The sequence below is a fragment of the Molossus molossus genome, unplaced genomic scaffold (genome assembly GCF_014108415.1).
Source record: "Molossus molossus isolate mMolMol1 unplaced genomic scaffold, mMolMol1.p scaffold_m16_p_8, whole genome shotgun sequence".
Taxonomy (NCBI): domain Eukaryota; kingdom Metazoa; phylum Chordata; class Mammalia; order Chiroptera; family Molossidae; genus Molossus; species Molossus molossus.
Window position 1 is genome coordinate 27,101,387 of NW_023425402.1, and position 15,600 is coordinate 27,116,986.

The following is a 15,600-nucleotide window of genomic DNA, read 5'->3' on the forward strand; positions in this document are numbered from 1 at the left end:
TAGATAATAAGCAAGTGTATTCAATGGGGATAGGTGTAATGAAGGAATATAGGGAAAGGAAAGATAATGTGGGGTGGGGGCAAGGGGGATTTATTTTTAATGGGGTAGTCTGAAAGGATCCTGACCACATGAACTTGAAAAAAGACCTGAAGAAGTTGACAGTGAGCCATGCAAATATGTCTGAGGAAGAGAGTGCCAGATGGAGGGTGTAGATATCTGGAAGCCAGTTTGATATATCCTTGGAAAAGCAAGAAGGCTATTGAGAGTAATAAAGTCCCTGAGGCCTTTCTAAGGATCTTGGTTTTTACTCAAATGAGGAGCCACTGAAGGTTTCTGAGAATTGTGTGAACTGCTTTATTTAGAATGATTACTGAAGTTACTGCAGTGAACATACTGAGAGGCAAGAGTAGTAGTAGTTACACCAGACAGGAGGGTAGTATGGTATCATCCAGGCGTGAATTGGTGGCTGGGACCAGGTTGGTGGCAGCGAAATTCGGAAGACAAATTTGGATATATTCTGAAGGTAGAGCTGGGGATTTGCTTATGGATCGTATCTAGTATATGAGAAAAAGAGTGTAGCATAATAATAAAATTACTTGATACTTTTAAACCATTCTCAAAATATCCTTGAATTCCAAGTTTATGTCATGATATAACAAAATGTATTTAATGAGGTCAAGTAATCCCATACACCAGGAGTTTATTAGCATTCAGATGAAGGTCTGAGGGAATTGGGTTCCAGTTTAAGGGCCTCATCTCTGTTAAAGTATTTAAATGGCTTTGATCTCAGATGAAAGGTTGTGATTCAGCTTTAAATTGATGACCTATCATTCTATGCCCTGTACACTCTCATCCTTACAACATGAAGCACGTAGCTATAATGAGATGGGAGCAAATCGCAAGTTTTCAGCGTACTCCCAGCCCCACTGCACTTTTACTGACTTCGTGGCCTACTGCATCTTTTCATTCTTAACAGATTTATATAAATGGGGTGTGAAATGGCCTTAATAAGTACCAGTTATTGCACTCAGATTCCAACAATAACTTTTTAATAGGAAAAACCTCATAAAAAAATTCCTTCATTAGAACGGAGTAAATTCACCTTCCTACATCCAACTGGAAAGAAAGTTGGGTAGACCTTTCTTCCCCCCTCTTCCGTCGGGGTGCTAGGCAGGCTGTCATTCTCGTTCAGCAACGTGGTGACAGGGCAGGTCCGGCAGGTCGGCGGGTACGGACCGCCTCGGAGCTGTACTTCGGTGCCTCTGATCCCCAATGGGGCCTGTCTCCGCGGACACAGGGACTCCAACGCGTTTTGTGTGTGTGGTTTGTTGGTTTTTTTTGCTGTGAATTATGGGAGCTGGGAGAGACCCGGCGAAGCCGTGAGAGTCACACACCCACGGGTGCCGTTAGGTCTCCCGCGTGAGCCGGCCGCGCCGGGTCGGGGTCGGGGTCGGGGCCTCGGGGTGGGGCGCGTCTCCCGCCGCGGGGGTTCCAGGGCCGGTGGAGCAGGCCCCGCCCCTCCTGCGCCGCCCGCCCCGGAGCCCCGGACGCCCCGGAGCCCCGGACGCCCCGGCTCCGCTCCGGCCCAGTCCCCCGCCTGCGCCGAGCCGCGGGGCGGTGCGCCTGCCCTTGTTTGGCGGCGGTGGCGGAGTCTGCTGCTCCGGGGCCGCCCCCTGCAGGCGGGCGTCAGAGGGAGGCGGGAGCCCCGCGGTGACCGCGACGCCTGCCGCCGCCGGAGCCTCCACTCGCCGCCGCGGAGAGGCCGTGACCTCCTGGCCGCCCGCCTCGGAGGCTCAGATGGCCCAGGCGAAGATCAACGCGAAAGCCAACGAGGGCCGCTTCTGCCGCTCGTCCTCCATGGCCGACCGCTCCAGCCGCCTGCTGGAGAGCCTGGACCAGCTGGAGCTCAGGTGAGGCCGGGCGGGCGGCTTCTGGGGGCTCCCCGTCCTGCCCCGGGAGACGCGGCGGGTGTCCGGAGCCCGGAGCGCCCCGCGGGCGGCCACGTGCGCGCCCGACCGAGCTTTGGGAGCCCCGGGAAATCAGAGATAGAAGTGACGTCATGGGAGATGAGGGACGGTGGCAGCGCGGATCTGCAGAACTTCCAGAACCTTCTGGGGGCCGGCACGGCCTGCCCAAGCCTTTCCTGCCCAAACTTACTCATAGCTGCTGTGCGTCTGTCAGAGGCGGCGGCGGCGCGGTCCTTGACGGGACGGTCCGGTTCTGTGCCCGGGACACTTCGGAGCAGAAACTAAGAATCCAGGAGCCCATCCGAGAGCGAGGCGGAGAGGGGACCAGGGCAAGTGGGGGGCCGCGGGGGCCGCGGCTGGGTGCTTGGTGGAACCACGACACCTTAGCCCCGGCTCCCCCCAGTCCTGCCCCCGGTCCTGTGAACCTCCCAGTGTGGTTGGGTAGCTCCTTCCATTGAAGACGCCCTGCTGACACCTTCAAAACGCTGTCACTGGCCTGGGAGGATAAGTTTCTCCCTGTTAACTGATCACGAACTTACTAATGTAGCACTAGGCTTATCTAGCATTTCCAAGTCAGATTAGATTTTGGAAATACGTATTTCCTTGAGCAGTGTACGCAAACTTTTAGCGGCTTCCTGTACGCGTTTACGTCACTGAAGCTACTGCCCAGTTGTGCGCAGGTGTAGTCGGATGCACATCTCACGGAGGCGCCCACCACCCCGGGGACGACGCAGAAGTTTGCCCGTAGGTCTCACCAGGCTCTGGGTGGACAAAGGAGAATGTGGGCCAAGAAGTTTAAGACACGTGGCATTATGTCTTGATCTCCCTGGGCGAATCCACCAGAACAAGGAGAGGTGTGCATTTTCCAAGGCAGTGCATTAATAACCACCGTGTAGCTTAGCAAATGAGGCATTAGTTATTACTACCCCCAGAAAGAAGTCAGAGCATGAGAAAGTCTTCACCCACAATGATTTCACAGATGGCAGTAGTTAGAGAAGCCTGAGCCAAAACCACTTTCTGGGGTTCTGGTGAGAATGAGAAAGAAATGAAAACCAGAACAAGAGAAAAGTAATGCTTCTCCTTTACTTTAACATTAACAGTTTTGCATCAACCCCAGAGAAAGCGGATCAGAACTAGGGATCAGTGGCCTCAGCTACCTCACGTCCCTCTGAAGAACATTTCGTTCTGTGTAGCAGCAGCATAACAAGTAACTGACACGTACCCCCGGGTCTTTAGAACTTTGAGGGCCTGTTCTCAACCATTTCAGGGTTCTCTCCCCCCTAATCAGAAAGAAGGGATTTTTCCTCATAGGAATGAGGGTGTTGCCCCTCCTTCTTCAAGCTGAGTCATTGTCCTGAAACTTGAACTAATGCCTCGTGTGCGGCAGGTACCAAAGAAGTCAGGTCCACCGTTGGTTGGAGCATCCTCCAGTACACCGATAGGTAGCAGGTTGGATTCCTGGTCAAGGTGATTGCCCAGGTTGCCGGTTCGATCCCTGGTACATGTGGGAAGCTACCCAAGATGTTTCTCAGTCACATTCATGTTTCTCTCTCTTCCACTCTCTAAAATTTTTTAAAAAGTCAACTTCTCATCTCTAAAAGCCTCTGGATTTGAGTTTATTATAGTCTAATGTTGACTAATGTAAAATGAATTCTGATTACTCTATACAGGTGAATAAACTATAACTTATTTTTTTTTTATCCTCACCCAAGGATATGTTTTTTGTTTTGTTTTAAAATTGATTTTTAGAGAAAGAGAAAGAGAGTGGGGTGGGGGGGCATCAATCATTTGCCTCCTGTGTGCAAACCCCAACCAGAGATTGAACCCATAACTTTTTGGTGTACTGGACAGTGCTCCAACCAACTGAACCACCCAGCCAGGGCTAAACTATAGCTTTCTTAATTAACCCTTGAGCTGAGGAGGAAAGACTGATTAATATGTGTTGAATTGCTCATTATAAGGACTTTTCTTATAATTTTAGACTTTTTAAAGCTTTGTTTCTTTCTTTAAAAGAAGAGTAATTAAGCCCTGTCTGGTTTGGCTCAGTGGTTAGAGCATCAGCCCGCGGACTAGAGAGTCCCGGGTTCGGTTTCTTCTAAGGGCACGTACCTCAGTTGCAGTTTGTCCCCGGCCCTGGTTGGGTTGTGTGGGTGGCAGCCATTCGATGTATCCCTTTCATGTTGATGTTTCTCTCTCTCTCTCTTCCTCCCACTCTATCTGAACAAAAAATGGAAAAATGTCCTCAGGTGAGGATACAAAAAGAAAAATGCTAATGCTCATCCACTCAGGTTTATTTGAAGCCACATGGGCAGAGTCACAGAGCACTACACTGTTAAAAACTAGAATCATGGCCCTGGCCAGTTTGGCTCAGCGGTTAGAGCGTCGGCCTGCGGTCCGGAGAGACCCGGGTTCGGTTCCCGCTAAGGGCACGTACTTTGGTTGCAGTTTGTCCCCGGCCCTGGTTGGTCGTGCGGGTGGCAGCCACTCGATGTGTCCCTTCACGTCGATGTTTCTCTCTCTTTCTCCCTTCCTCTCTCTCCCTCCCACTCTATCTGTACAAAAAATGGAAAAATATCCTCGGGTGAGGATAAAAAAACAAAAACAAAAACAAACAAACAAAAAAAACTAGAATCATGCCTAGAAGGTGAATTTTTAAAAGAAAACATGATATTCATATGTAATTCATTTCTAACATTTTACCATGACACTAGCTTGTCTTTTTTGACTCCTCCTAAATGAGATTCCTTTATCTCCTGGTTTTCATTACCAGTTCTAAATGGTGTCTTTCACATTCATTGGTGGCTCAAAACACCTTGCTTAATTTATCATAATTATAAATAATACATGCTAACATTTATTCATGTGATAAGCACTGACTATAGGCCAGGCCCCATGCCTTTGTGGAAGTTATGAAACCAAGGGACGGTGTTCGGGTCCGGGTTCATTGTCTTGTTAAGTCAAAGAATGAGTTCATGGACAAAGTGCAAGTGAAAGAGAAGTTTATTTGAAAGACAGTCTCCCCGCAGTGGGGGAGGGACCCCAGTGCGTTGCCTGTGGGGTTCCATTGTCTAGGGGTACATATATACCTCACTAGCCTCCAGTTGGTTCTTTCAAACAATTCTGCCTCAGCAACATCTGTACATTTTAAGGTTCGTGTTTTTCCGCCGAGCTGGGTTCAGCTCTAAATCACCTTGTTATCCCCAGGTAATCTCCGCAGGCAAGCTGCATCCTGTCAGTGTTTACAAGGTCCTCTAGCTTGTTTCCCTTCCTGTGATCTTGTCCCTCACTGCCAGCTTGCCCCTTTTTCCTCGTTATTACCTCCATTCTCCAGATGGGAAATTGACTTGAGAACTTCAACGTCTTGTCTAAGGGCACAAAGCTAGAACCCAGGAAGGCTGGCTATAGAGCTTAATACTTTATTACTAGTTTTCTTAAATGTGTTGTATTTTACAATGTGGGAATAGTATAAGGATGAATGTGCGATTTTACTGAAAGAGGTGAAAATGCCATTTAACTAGGCATTTGCTTCAGTAAATATTGAATCCCCGCTCTGTGCCAGGTGTTGAGTGGTTCCTCCTAGGCTCGATGGTAGGAGGATGGGACATGGGTTGTGGGGGATGGCACAGGGGGACATGGCAGGGCAGGAGACTGGCTGTTCACAAGTTTCCCCAAACTGATTGTACTGTGGCTCTTTCCCGTCTTATCAGCCCTTCGCAGTGGCTCGCACGGAGGGCGGGGTGAGTGAAGGGGCATGATGTGGACATTCTTCTGGCTGGAGGGTTCCTGTTGCTTCGAGCTTCTTAGGGTGTGCCGGTGTCCCAGGAGTCGTAACACAAGATGGCACCACAGTTAATGTTGTATAATAGCCTATAATTTAAAAGGGCACTTTTCATAAACATTGTGATTTGAACCTTACAAAACTCTTTGAATAGGAGGGCAGATATGGTCTCTTGTAGAAATGAGGGAACCGAGGTCCAGAGGGACCGAGTGGCTCACCTGCGGCCACACTCCTCCTGAGTAGCTCCTCACGCTAAACACCAGCCCCATTTTTACACCAAAGTGTCTCGGTAGTGAATATAATTTAATATTTTGGTTGTGATGAGGAAAACCCTTTAAAAATCTTTCATTGCCTAAAATATGAGTAATCATTGTAGTATTCTTTTGATACAAGGGTACTGTATAAGTGGACTATGATTTTAAGTACCTGTTTTGGAAATGATTTCTTTCAAATAAAATCCATGAGAGGAGCACTTGCCATTCTCACTCCTTTTTATGAAAACACAAATTCTTGTTACTTGTAAGCCCAAGTTCATGTGTGCCAGCAAGCGTCCTGGGCCCATGACACATATTAACTCGGGTATATATGTTTTTAATTGCTGTCGTCACTGTGTTAAATTGTTTACCAGCTTTACTTCGTTCGATCACAACCACCATCTCCTCATCCTGTTTCATAGATGAGGAAAATTGAGGCGAGGGGAGTTTCAGGAACAGCTCCGGGCTTGACCAGCTGGACGGGAAGCCATTGCGATGTCCGCTGTGTGCGGCGTATGTGACACAGGAGCAGCCAGTCTGGTGAAGTAGCTGTTGGGTCTCTTCTCAGTCTCCCAACAATTTGTCTTTTGATACCCAGACTGCAAGGACTTGTGAGGTGCTGGAGACCAGAGGACCAGCTGAGGATGATATTCTGACTACAGTTGTGTGTGTGTGTGTGTGTGTGTGTGTGTGTGTGTGAGTCTGCTTAGTTGTGATCTCATGCAGAGAGTTTTCCAGAACAGCCCAGGCCAGCCTTGATGTGAGGATAAGTTCTTTCCCAATTTGGACTTGTAGCTGCTTCCAGGATCTGTTAGTAAAAACAGAACTGCCCCTCTCCGCCAAGAAAAGTGCTGTCAAATGATGTGTTAAAAAATAACAAACCATGAAGGATAAAGTGAGATGGTCCAACATTTGCTAGCCAGAGTTCCAGAAGCAAATAATGGAATAGAGGACAAGGAATATTCAAAGATATAATGGCTAACAATTTTCTAGAAGTAATGGAAAGGGTAGACCAAAAGATTATATGAGTTGGATTTAAGGGTACCAATAGCTGATAAGCAGTACAAATATTACTTTAACAAGCTAAGGAGAGATCTAAGTACAGCTTTTTAAAAGAAAAAAAAAAGAAAAACAGTGTCATCCATACAATAGATGTACAGTAGTGTAGAGGGAGCATTGATTGCCCCAAGGGAGAGGAGGTGGGAGTTGTTAGGGAAACAGTTCCTGCCAAAGGGTTGGGTTTGGAAAAACTTTGACCAGTAGGTGAGGGTCAAGGATAAAGAATGCTGCAGAAGAGGGAATAGCATATGGAAGGTCACGGATGCCAAAGATGAAACAGAAACCCTTGGTTCTGAAGAATGGCATTTTACCTTTGCTATGATATGAAAACATATGTAAAAAGTTCTGTAAAAGATTAAATCTGTTTTCCACAGGGAAAATGCCCTGTTAATTTCTAGCCTGGGGACAGGGGGTGCTCCATAAAAGTTCCATCTAATTTCCTTTATATTTGGTCTCATTTAATAACAAAATACTTCTTCGTATAACAGATTATATTTTTCCTAGAATGTCTCCTTTTAAACCGTTTTTTGTTAACAACACCACAAACTTATTGTTGAAACTTAACTGTTGTAAATGAAGCCTCCTTCTTTAGAATACCTTTCAATTCTTTATCATCTTACATTTGAATACAAACTCAAGTGTTAAAAAATTAATCTCTTCTTTCAGCATCTTCTCATTTATCAATCACATGGTTCATCTGTGTCATTTAAATACTCGAGTTATGGTTCATGCTTTTAGCATAAATATTCTGACTACACATATCAGTGCCAACTCAATCTATTTCATATGTCCTGGGTCCTAGTTTTCTAAGAGTTTGCAGATGTAAAATGTGTAAGCTCATCATGGTGCTACAAGAGGACCTGATATGCATTATTCCTATTTTATATAGATTATTAATTTTGATTGTATTTTCTAGCCAAATTTTTTATATAGTAAGATTCTTACCAGCTCTTTACTTTTACTGGCTCTTATAATCACAAAGTCCAACATATATTTAGTATCTTGATGAATGAAGAGACCCTGTGACTTTACTGCTTATGAGTGCTATTTTGGGGCATAACAGGTGGGTGACTGTTGGGGGAAAGGCATATGTGTGGTTGGGGTGAGGGGGGGGATCCTTATATGGAACGGACACGTGCTAAAGCATTGGTGAGGCTGTTCCTTCTGTGACCGCTTAAGGCAACAGTCAGGATTAGACTGTGATCTTGGGTTTCTAAGACCATCTGAATACTGGAAAAGTTGGCAACTTAGTTGTGGTGTAATATAAAGGAAGAAAGCGCCCTGCAAACAGAGCACTTTAAATATACAGGGTTTCTTGTCCTTGCTCTCATGACCCCACAGCCTAGTTCTTTAGGGACTGGGTATGTTCATGTGTATGGGCAGTAATAACTACGTGAGTGTGCGTAGTTGGGGGAGTCGGGGAAAGTAGTATTTCTGTGGTTTTGTCACGGCTCTACAGCAAACCCTGCAGAGGCCCTCCCTTTAAATTCCAGAAAAGGCAGAGATGCCCTCTCTTACCACGGCTGTTTAATACAATACCAGAGGACTTTAGTCAGTACTATATAAAGAAAAATGGAGCTAACAGCCCTGGCGGAGTAGCTCAGTTGGTTAGAACACCACTCCAGTATGCCAGCATCGTGGGTTCAATCCCCAGTCAGGGCACTTACAAGAATCAACCAGTAAGTGCATGGACAGGTGGAATGACAAACTGATTCTCTCTCCCTCTCTCTTTCTCTCTCTCCCTAAAATGAAAAGCAGGAGCTGACAGCATTGAAAAGGAAGAGATAAAAACTATCATTTTCTGATTATCGATCTAGAAGAACTGCTGTGGCAGGAGTGGCGCCAGGTCTGACTGACCCTGGCTTCAGCAACCTCAGTTCTTGAGTTTTGTTTGGCTAGGAAAGAATTCAGAGCCAACACTTAAACTATGAGAGAACATTTAATTATAAAATCACAGAGGTGGAAGAATTCATAGAAGAAATGGGCTGAGGAAACAGATTATAGAGGCGATGGAGGGCCCTTGGAGCTTAGAAGTGAGAAAGGTACAGGCGACATGCTGCGGGGACAGGGGGTGAGGGGGAGGGAAAGGTGCAGGTGTGCCCCCAGGGGGGAGAGCGGCTGGGTCCTCTGTCCTAAGGGTTCTGAGGGCGGAGATTTTAGGGGAGGTCCCAGGGGAGGATCTCAGAATATTCAACAGCTTTCCAGGTGTGTCTTTCAGGGTGTGTGGGGGGTCATTTCATTATTCAATGCAGCTAGTCCTGAGGTCAGCCCTGGGGTGGTGTTGCTTGTCTGCTGTGTTGCTTTTCTGGACCTGGAGAGATGTCACCCTGGGGACTAGGTCCCACCCTACATTTGTCCTTTGCTAGCCAGACCTTCTGTTTCTGGCTCATTGTCCTTGTTCTGCTTATGTCTGCCTAACTGCCTACCACAGAACCAATAGAATCAAAATACAAACCCATTCAAATTAAGTATAAGTCATGGTTGCCAGTTACAAGAGGAACCTAAAAAAAGCAGCATTTCTCTAACCAGAAATAACCAACTAGGAAATATCATTAAAAATGTATTATTCACAATAGCAAAATGTATTATCCACAAAGTGTCTAGAACATTCAAGTCCACAAGACTGCCATTAAGAATACTCATCATGCCCTGGCCAGTTTTTCTGAGCGGTTAGAGCGTCAGCCCACAGAGAGAGTCCTGGGTTCGGTTCCCGCTAAGGGCACATACCTCAGTTGCAGCTTGTCCTTGGCCCTGGTTGGGGTCATGTGAGTGGCAACCAGTCGATGTTTCTCTCTCTCTTCTTCCCTCTCTCCCTCCCGCTCTATCTGAAGATAAATGCAAAAATGTCTTTGGATGAGGATAAAAAAAAGAATACTCATCACAAGACAACATCACTACTGACATGCAGCTCCAAGTAGTGGCTCCCGAAATAAAATAAAATAAAAATAAAAGAATACTTCAAAACTCGAATAAAGAATATAAACAAGGATCTGAATAAATGGAGATATATCATGTTCTTGCATGGAATGCCAATATTAGAAAGATGTCAAATTTACCTCAGTTTATTAAAAAAACCAATACACTTTGGAGCTTCTATGGAGGAATAAAAGTCTAAATAGCCAGGTTTTCTTTAAAGAAGATTAGGGGACTTTTCCAACCAAATATTAAGGCATATTATGAGACTGGTGCTATTTTTAATTTATTTTTAAAAAGATTTTTAAATTGCTTTTTAGAGAGAGAGAAAAGGAGAGGGAGAGAGAGAAACATAGATGTGAGAGCGAAACATTGATGGGCTGCCGCACTCCCCCTACGAGGACCAAGCCCAAAACCCTGCCATGTGCCCTGACCAGAAATCCAACCTGCAACCGTTCAGTGCCCGGGCGATGCCCAACCATCTGAGCCACACCAGCCAGAGGAGCTGCTGTTTTTTTAAAGTGGGTGTTTGTGTAAGAACAGTCAAATGGAATAGAGATTTCAGAGGTAGACCACTGGGGGAATGATGGATTTTTGGTAGATAATATTGGAGAGAATGGTTTACTATTGGGAGAAAAATAAAACACCTTTACCTAACTACATACAATTAACTAGATGAGTGAAGATGTAAATAGAGTTCTGGCCAGGTGGCTCAGTTTGTTGGAGCATCATCCCATACACAAACACACACACACACACACACACACACACACAGGTGTGTGGGTTTGGTTTCTGGTCAGTATCATGCAGGAGGCAACTGATCGATATTTCTCACATTGACCCTCCCTCCCCCATTCTCTCACTCTCCCTTCTTCACTCTCTACAAATCAATAAATATATCCTTGGTTGAGGATTTTTTTTTAAAGATATAAATAGGATAAAGGTAAAACGATAGATTTAACAGAAGGAAATGTAGGTGAACATCTTATGACCTAGGGATGGGGAAGACCCTGAAACAAATTTCAAAAGCATAAACCATAAGGCAAAACACAACCACAAAAAGATGAATTTAATCACTTTAACATAAGGATTTCTGGCCCTGGCCGGGCATGTACCTCGGTTACAGTTTGTCCCCAGCCCTGGTTGGGTCATGCGGGTGGCAGCCACTCGATGTGTCCCTTTCACATCAATGTTTCTCTCTCTCTCTCCCTCTTCCTCTCTCTCCCTCCCACTCTGTCTGAACAAAAAATGAAAAAATGTCCTTGGGTGAGGATAAAAAAAATAAAATAAAATAAGGATTTCTATTCAGTGAAGAATATCCCAAAGTTCATATATGATAGGATGAGAGAAGATTGTTGCATCGTCTGTAACCAACAAGGGCTTAGTACCTTGAGTATGCAAATCAACAAGAGGACAGCAATACCTATTTAAAAAAGAAAATAGGCAAAGGCTATGAATAGGATAATAAGGATTCAAAGAGATGTCCAAAATTATAAATGAGATAAATGTAAATTAAATGTTGAACTATCACTACCTTACTAGACTGCAAGTAGTTAGAACTGGAAAAGGCTGAGTCCTGGTAGGCTGTGTGGATGTGGGGACGCTGTGCTTTGCTGCCAGGAGCGTGGTCTGCTGTAGCCGTTCTAGAGCAGCCCTACACTGAGCCACAGTGACGGCACACATACCCTTTGTCTGTGTTCTGTCCCGGGAGATATCCTACGGGGATTCTCGTTCAGGTCCTTATGGGACATGTATTCACTGAAACGTTACTGTGGTGATGAATAGCTGAGGGACGGGGGGAGGGTCTCCGCTGGCAGAGTGGAGGTAAAGCAGGTGTATGTACATGTGGAGTACATACGATTAGAAGCTACTGATTAGATGTACATGGAGGGACCTGGATGGTTCTTAATAAAATACTGCTGAGAGTGAGATACAAATGGAAAATATATGAATATACAAATACATATTTTGCAAGAACAAACAGATAATCACTAAATAGAATGCCCCGTAAGCAGGGAGGAAAACGGGAGTGGGACAAGCGGATTAGCAAGGAAAGAAAAATGAAAAAATAAAAAGGAATAAAGACTTTGTGAAAACTGTTCCTAATAACCTTTAAACTCGAGTTGAATGATAGAAAGATGAAGACTATTAATCTTCCATGTAGTAACTGCTGTGCTTCCCGATTTATACAGGGTGGAAGCTTTAAGAGAAGCAGCAACTGCTATTGAACAAGAGCGAGAAATCCTCCTGGAAATGATCCACAGCATCCAGAACAGCCAGGACATGCGGCAGATCAGCGATGGTGAGCGCTTTCCCCACCGCCCTGGACTCGTCCTTTACCCCTGGGGCTCATGATGAGCCTGGGTCAGTTTTTGCTTGACGTGTAGCGTGAGTACCCCAGGTGTCAGCACTGAAGCTGAGCGTCAGCAGCAGCTGCAGCTTCAGTTCATTACAAGAGCCTCTCTCCCGGAGACCATTCTTCCACTGTGCTCCCCAGCCCAGGCCAGAGTGAGGGGGAGGCCTGCGAGCTCCTCTGGCAGAAAAGCTGGCCCCAGACAATAAGGCCAAGTACAGAACCTCAGTTCTATAGAAGTTACTGGAATGTAGATGTAAACGCAGAGGGAAAGATGAGAGGGGATGGGGCAAAATGCAGAGAAAGTAAATTATAGACCCAATGAAACCCCATTAATGTAAAAATGTCCTGTCATTTTCATATGAAAAGCATGACTGTGATTTTCTTTCATTAGCAATGGCCTTCACAGGACAAGCTAGTGGGCCCGGTCCTGGTGCATAAATGTGCAGCCTAACTCCGGAGTCCACAGTGCAGTCAGATCTAGTCTGTCTCTTCACCATCCTGGCCAAAGACCAACAAATTAGGAAGGAAGTTGCAGAACAAGTCAGACAGGGGATTGGTGACTTTTTCATATAAATAATAAAGTGTTGACAGAGCCCTTTTTCCCATCACTGCCTCTACGTGCTGGCCAAGACTTAGACCACTGGCATCTTAAATTTGTCTTGATGGGCTGGAGTGGATGCCTGACTTTGAGGCCAGCTTTTCTCCACTGTCATGGCTGTTTTCTCAGCCCAGACTGGGGCATTGCGCTCTGATAAAATGCAGAGTGTGCCCCCTCCCCCCCCCAAAAAAAACACGCCTCTTTGGCATAAGGATATTTTGAGCTGATTGTTTTTGAGAAACTGCAAAAACAAGAGAAGCTCTAAAAACAGAGAAGTTACCCTTTTGTAAAATAAATATACATTTATAAAGTAAATTTCCATTTGTAAGGGTGTCTCCCTTTCTGTAAATCACAAGAAACTCTTATCAATGGAGAAGGTAGCCACTGTGGTTAAATCTTAACATTTACTATGCTTTTCCTGGTAACCTCCAGTAACTGGCTTCCTTCCCTCCCTAACATCTTTCATCTTCAGCTGAAGATGGTATTTAAGGTGGTGACTTGAGCCATCTGGGAGAGTTGTCAGTTTCTCATGTATACGTGAGGTATACATGTTAATAAACTTTTGTTTCTTGTTAATCTTTTATTACAGGGGTTCTCAGACAAGAACTCAGAAAGGTAGAGTGAAAATTATTTTTCCTCCCCTACATGCACATCCCTAACCCTAAACACTACAAAACTCTAGTTTTGTTCACTCTTCACTCTGTGGTAAGACCTAATCTCCACCCCAGTTACAGACACATCCCTGCCCAGACTTCCACAAACACGGCAACTTGGGAAGTCGTCTGGTATTCATGTATACAGACCTTCAAGAAAAGGCATTCTACAGTGCCCTCTGTCATCTGGTACACTTCGTCATTTGATCGTATTGCTATAGTTTTAACTTTAACCCTTAGAAAATTCATAGCAGAGGTGATTACAGAAAATAGATTTAGCCACAGTGAATGTTAGTGTTTATGATGTTAGTGGAGGAAAAAATATTTCTCTACCTTTCTAGATCCTTTTGGCTGGTTTAATAGTTAAAATCGACATGAGACAGATTAACAACAGAAAAATAACCAAATTTAATTACATGCGTACATATGGGAATTGACATACCTGAGAGTCAGAGACACGCCCTACCCCCCAACACAAGAGGTTTAGAGACAGGTAAGATGAGGTACACGTGACAGTGTGAGCTGCGGCATGAGACAGGGCGTCTGGGCTAGAGGGGAGGAGGGAGATTCACAGGACGATAAGAAGAGCAGAAGTTCAGTTATTAAAAGTTTGTCCTGCCCTATGGTTGGATCATAGAAGTTATCTCTGGTAATAACTCTTACTATGAGCAAGACCACTAATTTAAATCTTTAAGGGAGAAGAAAGAGTTTCTCATGAACCCTCAGGGTCTCAAGTGCCTTCAGCTCAAAATAATTCATCTTCCAATGTAGCACATCTTGTTGAGGCCTGTTCTGAACCCCTTCAACACAGATAAGTTTGTGTCTCATATTGATTGATATTTCAAACTTTTTAGGAGAAAGAGAAGAATTAAATCTGACTGCAAACCGTTTGATGGGACGAACCCTCACTGTTGAGGTTTCAGTAGAAACAATTAGAAACCCTCAGCAGCAAGAATCCCTAAAGCATGCCACCAGGATTATCGACGAGGTGGTCAGTAAGTTTCTGAATGATTTGGGAAGTGCCAAGAGTCACTTGATGTCGCTGTACAGTGCGTGTTCGTCTGAGGTGCCACCTGGGCCAGTTGATCAGAAGTTTCAATCCATAGTAATTGGCTGTGCACTTGAAGATCAGAAGAAAATAAAGAGACGATTAGAGACTCTGCTTAGAAATATTGAAAACTCGGACAAGGCCATCAAGCTGTTAGAGCATTCTAAAGGGGCGGGTTCCGTAGCTCTGCAGCAGAACTCCGAAAGCAGATTTAATTAGTTTCCAAACCTAAGAGTACTTACAAACAATGACGTGAAAATGATAAAATACTATTTTAAGTGTTAACTAGTTCTTTATGTTAGGTATAACCACTCATTTGATACTGAAAGTTGTTTCAGATGATGAAAATATTCCAGTGTCATTAGTTTTGTGAATAACAATTAAAAGTAGAAATATTTTAATTATTTTCCTGTAAGTTTTTAGATTGAATTCTTGTCTTGTACTAGGATGGATACACACGCACACACACACACGCACACGCACATTTTTTACTATTCTGAGGATGAATGTTTTGTATATGTGGGGGAAGTAAATGCTTAGCTAGGGGCAAAAGAACCACTGTTCTCTCCTAGGCTCTGTGTGGTGTGGACACACGCGGGCACGTAAAGCGTTTGGTTGACTGAACGTCTTCACGCAGCAGCACACACATCTCGTGTTGGCCAAGCTGTGAGCTTACAGGGAGAGAGGAGTCACTCCGTAAGAACCTTTCCCTACATTCTCTCATTCAGAAGCTTTTTCAGACATGCATGTCAAATTATTTTGAACTTAAAGATTTACACATCTTATAATATGAATGTATTTCTTGATATACATGAAAATAGACAAATGTGAGAAAATTCACATCTGATTTTACCACTGTGAACTCTGTCCACTTCATCTTTTCCCAAATGCATCATTCCTCGAAAATGTTCATTGTTATGTAAATACAATGTTGTAACTTGCCTTTAAAAAATAATTAAATGCTGCTATAAAGT

General features: G+C 44.6%; 2 protein-coding genes and 1 long non-coding RNA gene across 6 annotated transcripts in view; 2 read left to right on the top strand and 1 right to left on the bottom strand.

Annotated features, from left to right (window-relative positions):
* Positions 1-12,273, top strand: part of ZNF451 (zinc finger protein 451) — a 108,270-nt gene extending 95,997 nt beyond the window's left edge. For 2 of the 4 annotated variants that reach the window (XM_036249216.1, XM_036249219.1), the window contains one exon: positions 8,817-8,878. In XM_036249216.1, the coding sequence (XP_036105109.1) occupies positions 8,817-8,863 (47 nt within the window). In that variant the 3' untranslated portion in view covers positions 8,864-8,878. Of the gene's footprint in view, positions 1-6,421; positions 6,540-8,816; positions 8,879-12,163 lie in introns of those variants that run through there. The other 2 variants (XR_004957799.1, XM_036249218.1) reach the window with 2 other exon arrangements.
* Positions 349-2,454, bottom strand: LOC118621816. Its single transcript, XR_004957800.1, has 3 exons — positions 2,158-2,454; positions 1,103-1,357; positions 349-554 (listed from the first exon to the last, which is right to left on the bottom strand). It is a non-coding gene; the product is annotated as an uncharacterized LOC118621816 (long non-coding RNA).
* Positions 1,643-15,075, top strand: BAG2 (BAG cochaperone 2). The gene is made up of 3 exons (XM_036249221.1): positions 1,643-1,910; positions 12,164-12,273; positions 14,433-15,075. The coding sequence occupies exons 1-3, from the start codon at positions 1,798-1,800 to the stop codon at positions 14,843-14,845; spliced, it is 636 nt and encodes a 211-aa protein (XP_036105114.1). The 5' UTR covers positions 1,643-1,797; the 3' UTR covers positions 14,846-15,075.
* The last annotated feature ends 525 nt before the right edge of the window (positions 15,076-15,600 follow it).